This window comes from Agelaius tricolor, unplaced genomic scaffold, assembly GCF_023055355.1.
Source record: "Agelaius tricolor isolate 1412-34295 unplaced genomic scaffold, bAgeTri1.0.p SCAF_2, whole genome shotgun sequence".
In the NCBI taxonomy this organism is placed as follows: Eukaryota; Metazoa; Chordata; class Aves; order Passeriformes; family Icteridae; genus Agelaius; species Agelaius tricolor.
In genome coordinates, this window is record NW_027269262.1 from 81,893,867 (window position 1) to 81,909,828 (window position 15,962).

Here is a 15,962-nt window from a genome sequence, read left to right on the forward strand (position 1 = left end):
TGTTTCAGATGTAGTTATCCCCAGGGCTCTTGCAGAGGCATTCAAAGGCTTTTTAGCCAAACACTGCTACTTGGACGGGAAAGTGGAAATGAATAGTTTGTATTACTAAAAAACAGGTGTCCTGGAATTGCATGCCAGGCAAGTGCTGGGGGAAAATAAAGCAGTGCTTTGGGAAAGAGCTAGAAAACTAGCAGCCAGGAAGCTTATGATTTGTTCAGTAGTTGGAAAGTATTATGGCAGGCCAAATGTAATTCATAGATTGTATTTTGATTCAAGAATTTTCTGCTGCTGCTGCTGGAAGAAGTTGTTCACCTCTTATTGTGAATTTCACAAAAATGACTTAGAAATATGTGAAAAGGAATAAAATGAGCTAAGATCTCTAAAGGAATATGTAGGGGAATTAAACTAGAATTTGATGCTTTAAATACAAAATTGAAATCTTGAGATTACAAGGATATGGACTTAGAAACTTAAACTTCATGTTAGCTACTTTTAGCTTTGAATTTGTATCTACCATTTGTATTTAGGTTTTATTTTGTGTTTCAAATTTCAGTTGTGGTCTTGACTAGAAAATTTTCTACTTGACAAGGCAAATTGACTCATCATCTTTTTATGCTAAAACCCAGCTGGAAAGTGTGATCCAGATATTTCTAATGTGAATTTAATGTAGTCAGAAAGCATACACTGTTGAAGCATGCCCTCCAGGTCAACAATGTACAGTGAAGCTCAGTAAGTTTCTTTCAAAACAGTGAGGAAATAAAAGTTAATCAATCAGTAGTAACAGTCCATGAGAACCTTAGGTTGCATTTCAACCCTGCCCTTGCTTCTTCACAGTTTTAACATACTTGACAAGAAAACACCCCTTAAAAAAGATAAAATTTATTCTCATTAAAAATATTCTCAGTCCTTCTTGCAAAATTTTCCTTTTTATGCAGAAAAATACTCATCTTAGGGGCAAGGTAGTTCCTTTTCTTGTGTACTTTTTTAGAACATGGATTGGAGAGAAAAGGCCTGGGTTCAAGGCCAAGACCCAAAATACAAAACATTGAAATCATAGTTGGAGCAAGGAATTGAGTCTACTGCTACATGAGAATATTTTACATTAGGAGACAGAATTATTTGTCTTCTTTATTTTCCAATGAGTCCAAATGAGTTTAAAAAAATAGCTTAATCTCCAGAAAATTATAAAGTCCTAGTGCATTTATTTCATCATCCTCAGAGTTGGGAGAGTTTTTTCTCTAAGCAGAAAGGAAATTATATTCTCCAACTTCCAGTTCTCATATCACCTGAGCAGTTGGAGATACTCTGGGCAGCCTCTTTTGCTTGTTTCTTTCTGTTGTTATCCTTTAAAGAATCAGGGACCTTCTCCTTCAATATTAAGAGATTAAAGCAATACCTATGGGTTTTCAGTCTTAAACACAAGATGTCTCATTGAGTGCTGTTGAAGATAGTTAAGACCTGGAGAGAAATTATTTCAAGCTCCCTTTGTTATGTATGTCTTCCCTTTTTGGTCTTACATTGCAGTCAATGCACTGTTCACTGTTCCTAATCCAAGTGACATAGCCAAGATTAGATGCTATATCAGAAGGCATCTCACATATTAGATGCATGATCCAGGACTGTAAATTCTGAAACATGGATTCTGAAGTGAAACCCTGCACTGTTTGACAGCTGAAAATGACTTAATAGCATACAGGTGCCTGATTTAGGAGGATATGGGGGAACAGAAGAAATTTGTGTGCCAGTGCTCCTGTGATACTAAGGTTTGATACCAATTGAAATATCAGTCATATTTGAGTTTTAAACATCATCCTATATGCCTTTAAACAAATAAATTCCATGATGGATTTTTTTTTATTGTTTCTGAGTAACATCTTGCTACTGATTTCTCTTTATATCTTTCATTCTTTCTAACAGCTGGTTCTAAAATATTAGTGAAGGATCCCAGACCAGCATTGGGAACACCAAGTCCCAAACTAAGTGGTAAGTACTCCAAGGCTTCTATCGTTATAAACCATTTCTGTAGAAAAAACAGTGAGGATGAGTTTAGTGAGATTGCACTGAGTGGTTTAGAATGTGTAAAGGATATTAGTTGAGGCACTGGATTAACAAGGGGGAAAATATAATTGAATTATTCCCTAATTTTGAAGCTCATCTATCATATGGTGTAATTTATATCTGTATACAATTTCTGTTATATAGTAACAGAACAGTTTTATTGGTTTCACTGAAATCACTGTGTTCTGTGTAAGATTCTATGTAATTTACCTATTTAGAAGCTGTACTACTCACCTTGAAATAATTTAAAGATGTTTTTCAGTTTTCTTCAGTCATGCACTTTTTTACATATCTCTAATTTAAATTGCTTTACCTAAATACCTCATATTAGCCTTGAACTTAGAGAAAAAAAGCTAATTTTATCTGAGACAAAGTAATCTCTCCAATTCTGGCTCAAGTCTCCAGTTTTAACAGATTTACTGAAGACCATATTTGGATATCCTGACAAGAGAAGGTCTCTGTCCACTGAAGAGATTTTTTGAAAAGAGCAGTGTCCTTAACTAAAATTAACCTTTGGCTATAATAAACTGATTGAATTTCTACTGATAATGAATAAGATTCAAAAGTAGTATTTTAACATATTGGGATTTGGGGGATTTTTTTAAAATATATTTTATGTACTAATTCAAAACAGTGTTTTTCAATGATGTTCTGCAGAATGGTAGCCATCAAGTTTTTAATTCAGAAAATTTTCATTCATTTTGTGCAATCCCAGTTAACTGCCAATATAGCACATAAAGATCAGTTTTCCTAAAAGTAGGAAAATATATTTCAGGCAGACTACAAATCAATAACATCAGAGCATTTGCACCATTCAATTTTCTTGCTTACAGGTCCAGTACCTACATGTTTTTTCAAGCAAATATACATACACGTACACAGACAAAAAAATTAGGAAAGCTCCTTTACCCTTCATGTAGAAGACCTGTCTTTGTATTGCATAAAATAAATGATGAAGGAAAGCTGTGGGTATCCCAGTGTGCCCCAGTCTTGGATTTAGGCATAGCCTGAGAGAGAAAAGGGCAAATATTCCTCTCTGCTTACCTGACATGAGAGGCCAATGCGCACATGAACACAAAGCTTTAAATTCGATGTGAAGTACTTCAAATAATGTGAAAGTGCTGATTTTAAACAGTGTTCTTAAAAGGTAACTCTGATACATTACTTTGGAAAGTGTAGTAAGCCCATCCTAAATCATTTTTAATTTAATTGTTTGACAGGTATCTCATGTTAAGATTTTAAAGATTTGCATGTATCAGTTTTTACATCACAGTTAGCTTTTTGTTGTTTTGGTGGTGTTATTTCCTTGCTGAAATAGCATTACTTAAATTAATTTTTCAGGTCACTAATGATAAGTATTAAATGTGAGGGTATAAATCTAGTGTATTTTTCCCCGGGAAACTATGTCTGTTTTAAATTTAAATTAGAGAATCATTTTTTTTCCCCCTGGTGAAGCTCATAATGTTTTTAAGCATTTGAAGACAAGACAAAATTTATATTCTTTTTATTAAAAAAGTTGAATAGTTAATAACGAAAATTATTATAATATTTCATGTTATTTAAAGAAATTGCTTATTAAAATTTTTGATATCTAAATAGATACTAATTTCTGCAAAATTTCATGCAAGCCATATGTCCCTAGCTGTCTGTGCTGGCATAGAAAAGATTCTACAGTGAGTGGAATATGCTCTTCTGGCTAAAGCTTTTAGAATTTGTGAAACTGGTTAATTCTGGGGCAGGTCCATATTTTAGGAAAAAGGCAAATGAACATGTAGTTGTGGTTGTGTTCTTCAGTGCAAATACATTTCTTTCATAAAAGTTTATGCCAGGTTTCTAGTTTTATATCTGAAAATTACAACCTAGTAGATTTATAAAGAGTAAAGGAAAGAAAATGCTAATATTTATCATATATTTTGTTGGTTATTTGACTTTTTAAGTACTAAATATCACAAAATGTGTTGACACATGCTTTCTGTATGTATAGTTCCTGATGATGTATTTGCGAAAAATTATATATGGAAAGGATCTTACAATTACAAAAGCAAGAAGCAACCCATGACTTTGACAGTTACCAGTTTCAATGCAACTTCAGGAAGAGTAAATGCAACACTTACAAACAGCAATATGGAATTGCTGCTATCAGGTATGAGCTAAGGAAAACTAATTCCTTTTTTTTTATTTTTATTTTTCTCTCTTACATACATTGGTTTCCTGTAACTTTCTGCATAACTTAAATTTTATTATCTTATCAAAGAAATTTTCACTGTATTTCAGCATAACTTAAATTTTATTATCTTATCAAGAAATTTTCACTGTATTTCAGTTTCTTTCCAAAAGCAGGGAGTTTTCCATTTCTCTCCTTCCTCTTGTTTCTTTGTTTTGTTTTTTTTGTTTTGTTTTGTTTTTTTTTTTTACTTTTCCAGATTTTACTATATCTGGAGTTAATAGTCAATAAGGAGTGAAAGAATCACATTAATTACCATGTTTCTCTTTTAAACATTTTAAATAAGATTCAAGTTTGTGCGATTTTCTTATTTCTTAATTATAAAATTTCCCCACAGTAGCCTAATGGCTAATAATAAATATATGAGATTGATATATGTTGACCTAGAAAGTCAGAGATACCTAATGAACATGGAAAGAAACTAGAGTTGACACTTGTTAGATTTTCTAAGAAAGAAAAAAAAAAGTTAGAATCCTAGAATTGCTTAGGTTTAAAAAGACTTCTAAGATAACCGAGTTAACCTAATACTGCCAAATCCACCACTGAATCATGTCTCTGGAAGTGTCACATGTGCACATCTTTTGAATTTCTCTGGGGATGGTGACTCCACCATTTCCCTAGACAGCCTGTTCCAATGCAGACAACCCTTTCAGTGATGATTTTTTTCATAAGATCCAATCTAAACTTCTGCTGGCACAACTTGAAGCCATTTCCCTTCAAGCACCAGAAAACACCTTGCTTCAACTTCTTTTCAGTTGAAGAGAGGATGTAGTCTCCTTTCAATCTCCTTTATTTCCAGACTAAATAACCCAAATTTCCTCAGACTCTCCTCATAAGACTTGCGCTACAGACCCTTCTTCAGCTCCACTGCCCTTCTCTGGACATGCTCCAGCACTTCCATGTCTCTCTTGTAATGAGGGGCCCAAAACTGAATGCAGGATTTTAGGTGAGACCTCACCAGTGCCAAATACAGGGGTACAATCACTGCCCTGGTGCTGCTGACCACCCTATTTATTATACAAACCAGGATGCCATTGGCCTTCTTGCCCACCTGAGCGCTCTGAAGGATCATGTTCAGCCATGACTAGCACCCCCAGGGCCTCCCAAGCCTGTAGAGTTGCCTGGGGTTGTTGTGACCCAGGTGCAGGCTCATTGATCCAAATTGTCCAGATCCTTCTGCAGAGCTTTCCTACCCTCCAGCACATCAACATTCCTGCCCAACTTGGTATCATCTGCAAACTGACTGAGGGTGCCTTATCCAGATTGTAGATAAAGATATCAGACAGGACTGGCCACAGCATTGAGCTCTGGGGAGCAGCAGTTGTGACTGGCCACCGACTGAATGTAACACTAATCAACACAAATCTCTGAGCTCATCCCACCTGTCAGCTTGTTACTCAGTGAAGAGCTCACCTGACCAACCCATGAACAGTAAGTTTTTCCGGGAGAATTCTGTTGGAAATGCTGTCAAAGGCTTTACTAAAGTTCAAAGAGATGACATCCACAGCTTTTCTTTCACCCACTGAGTCACCTTATCATAGAAGGAGCCCAGAGCAGTCAAGCAAGATCTGCCTTTCATAAGCCTATTTGGCAGGGCCTGATCTCCTGGTTGCTGAGAGGGGTGGTCTACAGGAAGGATCTAATAAGCCACAGAATCTGTGTTTCTTTTGAGTTGAGTAGAATTGTGAATTTTTATTACCAGGTTTGTCTTTTAAATTATTTTGTAGGTGTCCTTTGGAGAATCATGCTTGAGAGTGGACGGAATGTTTTCTGACTGATAACTATGTTTGTCTTGGCTGTGTGTAAATTTTTTCTGTTGTGTCAATTTCATTCATGTCATTTCTGTGACAATATTAGGAACAACAGATGTAGTATTTTGTATTTTTAGAATTAGGAAAGTAAACCACTGTGTTTTCTCACTCAAAACACTCATCCTCCAAATAAAAGGTTCCTTCAACTAGACACAAATATGATTCCAAATGCCCTTTTCCACTCTATGTACAGGCATTACGCATCAGGTGTAATTAATATTACGTTGTACAGGCATTACGCATAATGTAATATTGTACAGGCATTACGCATCAGGTAATTAATATTCTTTTATTTCCCTGCTCTAAAAGTAGAACACTGAGATCTCGTATACTGAAAGAGTATCTTAGGGCCAGGAAGTAGGGATGGATCAAAAAATACATTTACAGGCTAGGAAGCTGAATTCACCAATATTCAGTTTGTATTTTTCTCAAATGAAAAGTAGTTCCCTCTTCCTGCATAATTTACTGTTTTGCATTCCATCATTTGATGCATCTATCTTTACTTCTTTTTATTTTGACACCTGTGCTTGCTGTAATGGTACATAGAATAAACACATCTTGGCAAGGTTCATTCATCTGAGCTCGGTGTAGTGTTTACATGACAGTAAGCCTTCTCATTATCTCAGAGATTATTTGTGTGTAATGATACCTCCTATAGGGCAGTCACCAATCCTTAATGTGGAGAAGACTTGTTTTTTCAATTTAGGCATGCACACAAGAGACATGAATTAGGAATGGAAGACAAAGTCACTAAACATATTGTGGTAGTTTATTTTAATTTCCAAATTAACAAGTAATGATATTTGGGTTCTAAATAATTATTCTGCAAGAACAAGAATGAGTCAATAATTATGTCTACAAAGTAAATAAACTGGCATACAAGTCTTCTCATTATATGGAAGAAACTGGTTTGTAACTGACAGTACTATGAAGAACAATCCAATTGTAAAAAAATATTTTCATTTTTTTTAAATTAGCAGCAGCTTTTGGAATCAAATTTGTGTGTGGATGTTCCTATTATCATGCTTTCTATGTAATGACTAAATTATATATATTGAAAGTAGGGATGTGAGGTTTAAATACACTCTTCCTGATTCAGAACAATATTTTCAATTTCAAATCAGATTGCTGTCAATGTTCTGCCTCAGGCTTGAAGTAACAGCTGTGTGTATGGAGTTTCCCTTCTCTCCTCTCTACAGGCTAAACTAAATCTGTTTCTGTTGGAATCTTATGATTATTGAAATAATTTCAAAATAGAGTGCATCTTTTTAAACAATGTTGAAAATTGGTACCTATTCTTCCTGCTTTTCTTCTTAAGGACAAGAGATGATGTGTTTATTCTCAAGGATGACATTATTTTTCTATTCAACACAAATATAAATTTTTAAAACTATATTCTACAGGAGTGTATAAAAGCCAGGAAGCTCGGCTAATGCTCCACATATATCTCATTAAAGCACCCTCACATACATCTGCAAGCAAGTTGAAAGAGGAAAAATGGGCTATGGATGGTTTTGTGAGTATATTTCTGCTACAAAAGAGAGGGATTTTTTTTTTGTATGAATGAAATCATGCTGGTTTTTACATCCAAATAATCCTCAGACATATCAAACAGAATCTTTTTAGTAAGGCTGATTCATTAAGCTACATGAAAATTTTCTTGTAAAATGCAGGAGACCAGTCCAAGGGAAAATATGGGAACAGTCATAGAGTGTAGGCAAAATTGTAATGCATGTTAGTACAGAAGCCTTTCTTGTACGTCTCTTTATTCCAATATATTTAGAAATTTTCTAATAATTAAACATAAACCCATTTATGATAATATTATATTCTGTTAATACAATAACAATTATGATCATTATATTAGGATACGTTTTACTTTTTGATGATTTTTAAAAAATACCTTGAAAAAGATGAACTGTCACATGTGTATGGAAAACAAAATAGATTACTCCAATTTAGCATTAGGCCCCTTGGGGTTCTGGATACAAGTTTATTCTTTAAAACAGGGAGGAAGAAAACACATAACTGAGGAGAGGTAAAGGAGAGGGTTAAATAGCCCAGATTTCTGGGATGTGATTAAACCATGAAAAGGAAATGCCTTCCAAGAATAAATAGAGACAAAAGTACAATTTTTAGAAAACAAAGAGCCTAAAATTATTTGAATGAGTATAAACACTCATATATCCTTACTACACCATCTGAATTTTTAAGGTGCTTGTCTGTTTTCTTATGTTTCAGCTATTGGTTAAGCACTAGAGGGACAATGTGCACATGCCATGTGTACATTGAACTGTATACACAAATTTTTATTTTTATAACAAGTGGCACTGGTTGAACAATTTTTTTTTCAAAGGTTCAGAATGAAAACCTTAAACTAAACTCATTAAGCAAGAAATGAACTAGTAAAAAGGCTTAACTCTCTTGTCTTGTAATAACTTAAGGCTTCACGAACATGCCCCTGAGGTAGCAAAAGCAATGACTTTACTTTCAGATTTCTAAATATACAAAATTAGACAGTATACTCCCTATATTCCATATGCTATTTACATACTGCTCCTACTTGGCCTTTTTTTCCCTTGAGTCTTGGAGTAGCACAAAGAGGCTGCTCTAGCCCAAAGTAAAAAAGTCACCTAAAAAAGCACCTGGTCTTCAGTGAAAACACAGCTTCAGGTCACTGCTGAAGACATACTGTGTCTTGAGAATGGGAAGCTTAAGGGAAAAGGTTGAAGGAACCTACCTAGAAAACACTGAATTTAAACATAATTATTCTTAGAAGCAATTATCTGTCGAGTTGTATGCAGTACACTACTTTAGACTGTACTTACTGTAATAAGAGGGATAATCATGGGATCACAACCATCCCCTTGCTTCCACAAGACTTTTAGTTTATACTAGCATATTTTGCCCTTGTACCAAAGCTTTATTCAATATTCTTCTGGTCCATGGCCATATAATTAAGTGCTCTTTGGGACAGGTACTGAGAAAAATCAAAATAACTTTCAATTAATTTGAGGTTTTTTATAAAGTTTAAAACTAGGTATTAAAACCTCAATACTCTCATCCTTAGAATTATATGCAATATAACTTCTTCAATTAACTTCCCAAACAAACCAGAAAACTATAAAGTATAATACTGACATTTGAACTACCAAAAACTTTAGGTCTTACTGTTTTTTAAAAAGTAAAGTTAAATGTAGTATAAGGTGTCATATGTGACCATAAACCACCTTGCCTAAGTTGTGCCTATAACAGTCCTGTCTTTTCTTTGGAACTCTCTATATAAATTTCCTATAAAAATAGGGTGTTTATAATGGGGAATAACAGCTACCAGTCAAGCATATTAGTATATAGAATAGAATAGCTCCCTATCATAAAGATACATGCAACAAAGTTTTCTCCACTTAATTAAAAGTTATTTTATTTACAGGTCTCTGCTGAACCTGATGGAGCAACATATGTTTTTCAAGGATTCATCCAGGGTAAAGATTATGGACAATTTGGGCTTCAAAGAATAGGTATTAAAAAAATTCTAATTCTTTGCTCGTTCATTGTTCCATATTCAGTTTTCTTATATCCAGTAGTTTGAGGGTATCTGCAGGATGTTGCAGAATTGACATTTCATATAATATTGAGATATTAATATCTTTAAATTGTCATTTAAGTGATATAAATTACAAATGAATTGTAAGATGACTTGCAATCTACTGCTTAGTATTCACATTCATTTGTAATATTTTGAGCAATTATTATAACCAATTATGTGTAAAATGCATTTAGTTTCATATCTTAACAGCTATCAGCTATCTAGAAAACCCATATTGTAGAATGCTTTGATAAACTGGTTTCTTGCTTATGATGCTGAAACACCATTTCACCTAAACATTTGTTAGAAGAGGGAAACTGGTAAATATTTGCAGATAAATACTTATATTACTTTTACAAAGAAAAAATTCTTCCTTGATAAGTGTTTATTTCATAAAAATTAACTTCTTATTTCTATACTAAGAGAGCTTTAGCAAGAAAGCTCAGGAATCAACATTCTGTTGCTATTTAAGAAAATAATTTAATTTTCTTTTCTAATGTTGTCTTAAGAACTGTGATATTTCTCCTTACATGAGAATATGAATTTAGTTTATTCTGAATTTTAAATGATAAATACTGTTGGGAGTGCCTTAGAAGAGGACTTGCTTTTTACTAATATAATGTCTGTTGAGATAAAGTTCTTACCTTCAGGTAAAATCACTATATGTGGATGAAAAATTATGTTCTTTCAGCCACAAAATATTGTTCCTTCTTATTTTTTTCAGTAAAATCAGGAAATTCTTTAATTCTTGAATGTGCTGGAAAGAAGGAATATAAAGTCAAATTTATCTTTCACAGTTCTCACAGTAAAATATACTGATCTTGTTTTTCACTGTAATTTCTTATGCAAATTACTTTGCCAGAATTTTTAGAAATATCTTTATCAATAAATACTTTCTTTAGATGAATATAATAAATTATTTCCTTTTATTAACTTTAAAATATTTTAAAGTCATCTAAGAAAAATTAAATGCAAGACTTCCTTGATAAATTGTTTTGATAGATTATTACAAAAATTGTATTTCTTCATTTGATTTTGGATGATATGTTTGAGATTCTTTTCTGTAATATATTGAAGGTTATTTTCATTGGTGTATAACTACAAGGAAAAGGATGATTAAGACTCAAATTCTATACAATATTTAATTGTAGCTAATATAATCAATTATATCACTATAAAGAAATTCACAGTCTTTGAACAAATTTTGTTTAGCATGCTTGCCATTTAATTATTCCATGCACACAAACTCAAAGTTAGCTTCTCTGAAATAAAATTTTTTTACTGTTATTCTCACACAGTTTTCCTCACATTGTTGTTGATTGTTTGAGGTCTCAGCCATGGATGGTTGTTTGGGGCTTTTTTTGTGCTTTGTTGTTTTTTTTTTTTAATTTCTGTATATTGTCTTATATGGCCAAGAAATTCAGAAAACATTATGATCTAAGCAATTCATAAATGATCCAGTTAAAATCTTGAAGATTAACTTTGAAGATGCATTAGAGGATCACAGAATCAACTAGTTTGGAAAAGACCTTGGAGACCATCAAGTCCAACCTATGACCTAAGATCACCTTATCGACTAAGCCATGACACTGAGTGCCACAACCCATCTGTCTTTAAATACCTCCAGGGTCTGTGACTCCCCCACTTCTTGGCCAGCCCATTCCAATGCCCACTTTTTCTGTAAAGATTTCTTTTTTAATGTCTGGGTCATTGTTATAACTTTTCTTCACATTTAAGAGAGGTATAACTTGTCTATGTAGATACTGTATTCTTCAGCCATGCAGGAGGTCATGTTTCTAATTTTCTAATCAATATCTGGCTTTAACTATTCAAAATTGTTCCTATCTCTTTCTCTCTGTGTATCAATAGCAGCACCTAAGGAAGTAATGAGTTTTCAATTTGTCTTTTCAGGTGATTGATCTTTTCCTTGATAGTGTGTTTGGGTTTTGTATATATATAGTATTTATTAATTAATGAAATATACAAATTAAACTAGTAACATAGTCAATCTAACATATGCATTATTATAAATTTGACTTTTCATATCACAGTAAAGTAATGTGTTTTCCTCACATACAGAAGATGAATCCCATGCAGAATTGTGCTGTAAGATATTTACTGTACCAGAGTAGGTGTACTGTTCTGCCAACATGAGGCATCCACATATTGATCAGAATATGGGACATATTCAAATTCCAGGTGGCCTCAGCATACAGCTGTATGTATGCAGCAGAACATATGATGATGACCTATTAACAAGGTGTTCTTGAATTCCAAAGATTATGGAGTAGTATGTGCTGCTGATAACAGACATGTATACGATATTACTTGTTTTTCTTTTTTTTAGGTCTTAACATGTCTGAGGGTTCAAATTCTTCTAATCAACCACATGGTACAAATAGTAGTTCAGTGGCCATTGCTATCCTTGTGCCTTTCTTTGCCCTTATATTTGCTGGTTTTGGCTTTTATCTTTATAAACAAAGGTAAGTACAAATTATATATACAGAATTCCTCTAAATGTTGGTGGTTTTTTTTGTCTTCAGTTTTTGCTAGTGTAAATAAAGCTTTCTGTAAAACAACAAAGGATTTGCAAATTATGCATGTAGACAGGTCTTCCTACGTTTATTAATATCTGGTATAATAACTAAGAGATTAGTTTATTATACGGTGCTGTACTTTCATTCCTACTTATTTAAAATCTTATAAATTTATCTCTTCATGATAAAATGGATGCTGTAAATTATTAGCATATGCTGAATAATATAATTGGTAGATTTTTTGAGTAAGATTCTGTCACATGAGGAAAGGAATAAATTGCCTTTATTATTTTCTTCATGTGACAGAATCGAGTCATATCCTGAGTAATTTATCTTAATGCCTGACCAGCTTATTTGCATACAACTATATATGCAAACATTATGTCATTAAGAAATTTCATTGTGAATCTTTCTGCATCTGAAATCATTAGTTCATATACAATTAAATAGCCACTAGCCTTTCATTTTCATCAGTCTAAATTCATCAGTTTTTTTCATGTTACCTAGACCAGTACTAATTTTTTGGATGCAGTAAACTTTTCCTGTAGCTTTAAAGCATTTGATGGCTAAAGAAACCTTAATCCCTTTAATGCTGAGACAATTCATTGCATAATAACTGCTAAAATGGTGATTTACATCTGATAGTCTGACAATACTACTAGTAATATACGTTGCAGGATAACATTAGTTTAAACCCTTTTTAATTAGCACTACTTGTTTTCAACTGTTCCGGCATATGATAAATTGTCTATGTAATTTTTTATGTATTTGCTATTAGCTGTATGCTGTAAGCACTTATCTTGGCTTTTTATATTGATGACTTACAATATAGTATGCAAAAAGTAAACCTTTTAAGGGTTTGAACTCTGGTAATTTGAGCTATTTAGTGAAAAAGATGGCATTTCAGCTATAAACTTGTTCTGGGTAAAATTGCTGAGTCTCCAAAGGGAAAAAAGAAAGCTCATCTGACTGGGGAATTATTATGTCTTTACAAGATTTTGTTGTACTCTTTATAATCTGATTATCCAAGTGGAATGGATAACAACTTGGATAATGGATACAATAACAACCGATAGCCTCTTCTAAGGTTGTTAACTAAGTTCTAACTGAACGCTATTTCCAAGGAATCATAAAGCCCTTAAACTTCAATAAAGACAGTACTAATTCTTAACATAAATAATGTAAAAAAATCAAGATGTCATATTTAGCTCCTGTAATTGTAATTGGGAGCTAAACTCTGTTCTGATTCTTAAACCATATTAAGGAAAACTGCAGTTTTCAAATGTTCTGTCTTTCTTCTACAGGACTGCACCTAAAACACAGTACACAGGATGCTCTGTACATGAAAATAATAATGGACAAGCTGCTTTTGAAAACCCCATGTATGACACAAATGCAAAGTCAGTGGAAGGAAAAGCAGTACGATTTGACCCCAACTTGAACACTGTTTGCACAATGGTATAATGTGGTAATGATTTGTCTTCAAAGTCTGGGAATTGACACACAACACAGTGCACACACAGTTCACTGCTAAAAAAAAAAAAAAAGAAAAAAAGAAATGAAAAAAAAAATTAAAGCACACTTTTCAGGATCTAGTGGGTCACCTTTTCCTGAGGATGATAGGCAAGTCTGGGTTGCAGTTATTTTGTTTTGATTTTGTTTTTCATAAACTGGATCAGAATTCTTCTTTGTGTATGCCACGGAGAGTTTTAAAAAATTTTGCTGCACTCCATGAGTGCTACTCACAGTTTATTTGCTTTTTTAAAAAAGGAGGATATTCTAAAACATAAAACATATTTGCATATATTGGAGGAGCATCCACTATCAGTATTCTGTGCTTTATAAAAACTATAATAGAGGGACTGGGTTAAAAAAAAAAAAAAAGATATAGGTAGAAAATAAGAGCTATACTTACAGGAGACAATAGGTCACTGATTTCTCTTTAACAGTCATATGCTACATCTTTCTCATAAGTTTGTATCTATTTTCCTTTTTCAGCCCTTTAAGCATTTTATTTTTTCTCAGAACAGTTGAATTTCTGAGTAATTTTATTTTTTTTCAGAACAGTTGAATTTCTGAGTCCAGGATGTAGTATTTAGAAATCAGCAAGTATAACTTACTCTTTTCGTATCACAGAAAAAAATTAAAATTTCATGTCCTTATAAAATGAATTTTCTTCCCTGCTTTACATCTTGTTTCATTTTCATGTTCCAAGTCAAGCTTATTTTCTCTGTTTCTATCAACAATATCCACAAATCATAATGTTTTTCTATTTCTTTTGCCAATCATATATCTAGACAAATTTTACAATGAATAATCTAATATGAATTGAGTTTTGTATGTGACTATGTTCCTTTAATGTTGAAGAGCGTTCAGGAGTGACCATCTTACATTTCTTTCAAAAGTTAAAACATAATTTAATATTTCCTATTAAAAAGTGCAGTTTACAGTTGTATTAATAACGAAATCCCTATATCAATGATAGGAGGCCATTTTTCACTCCATGTTACTTAAAACTACACCATATCTCACCTGTTTGTTCCTTCAGCATTTGGACAAAATGTATGCACAAAGCATGATGTGATCCTTTTGAAATTGATGGATTCTAAGAGACTCCAATGAACTTTGGATCCTATCTACAAGGCAACAGGAAGTTATAATTTGGAAATACTGTGTTTTCACATCTATTTTATCCATTTATTCCATACTCTATGGAAGAAAATCCTTACAGCTCATTTAAAATTGAATATATTACCATAGTGCAATGAAAAAAAATTTGATATATATATATATATATATATATCTATATATATATATAAAGCCATGATTTTATTAGGGACAATCCATTCATTTTAGGGACAATTCAGATACCACAGCCCTCAAATACGAGTTTTAGACATTCCAGAATCACTTTTAAGGAAATGCAGTTTTTAGTTTTGCAGTTATTTCATATCAGAATTAGTCAACAGGAGCTCAGTAATTTATTTGGTGTAGGTCATTGTCTTCCATTCATAGCATGACTCTCAAATGCTGTGTGTTAGCCAGTGTGAATTATCTGTTATTGTCCCTTTCAGACATTAATATTTCTGTGAAAATAACCTTTTTATTACCGTAATAGAGAGTGCCTACCAAAAATCATTGTACCCAGGATTGCTGCTTGGATTTCTATAATGTTTGATGAATTTCTTATAAATCATTTTACAACACTTTGTTTTGAATATTCATACAACTCTGTCAAACTGTATTCTACTAAAAGGATGCTGTTTTATATTTTATACCATTGGTTGTTATTTATTCTTGTTTATTCAAATGACTGCAATAACTATTATTCATTCATTAATGTTAAGGTTAATACATTTGAGATCGTTTAAAATGTTTCTTCTGCAACTGGCTACTCCTCTTATATTAATGCATACACTTTTGTAAAGAAGTATATTTTTATGAAAAAGGATTTGTAAAAGTATGATGTAAATTTTCAGTGCAATGTAAACAAAATAAAACCGGACAATTGCTTTTTTTAATCACGTCTCTTCTTTGGAAGATGAGCTTTAAACTTGTTAAGTTGGGAAGATGAGAAAATAACCAAATTAAGAATTCAAATTTGGTATTCTTGTGGATCTTAAAATCATGTTAATTTTTCTGAATATTTCAGAATTTTACCTAAAGTTGTAAGATTCAGATTGCTTTCAAAAATAATTGATGAGCACAATGTTTGAAGCTCTTTATTTTCTAAAATTAATTTTCAG

The 15,962-nt window shown here is 32.7% G+C and overlaps 1 protein-coding gene across 3 annotated transcripts in view; it reads left to right on the plus strand.

The window, feature by feature from the left end:
• CSMD3 (CUB and Sushi multiple domains 3) overlaps positions 1-15,737 on the plus strand; it is a 592,443-nt gene extending 576,706 nt beyond the window's left edge. For all 3 annotated transcript variants that reach the window (XM_071421704.1, XM_071421705.1, XM_071421706.1), the window contains 6 exons: positions 1,918-1,983; positions 4,043-4,201; positions 7,497-7,609; positions 9,524-9,611; positions 12,027-12,162; positions 13,521-15,737. In XM_071421704.1, coding sequence (XP_071277805.1) covers positions 1,918-1,983; positions 4,043-4,201; positions 7,497-7,609; positions 9,524-9,611; positions 12,027-12,162; positions 13,521-13,680 — 722 coding nt within the window. In that variant the 3' untranslated portion in view covers positions 13,681-15,737. The remainder of the gene's footprint in view (positions 1-1,917; positions 1,984-4,042; positions 4,202-7,496; positions 7,610-9,523; positions 9,612-12,026; positions 12,163-13,520) is intronic.
• The last annotated feature ends 225 nt before the right edge of the window (positions 15,738-15,962 follow it).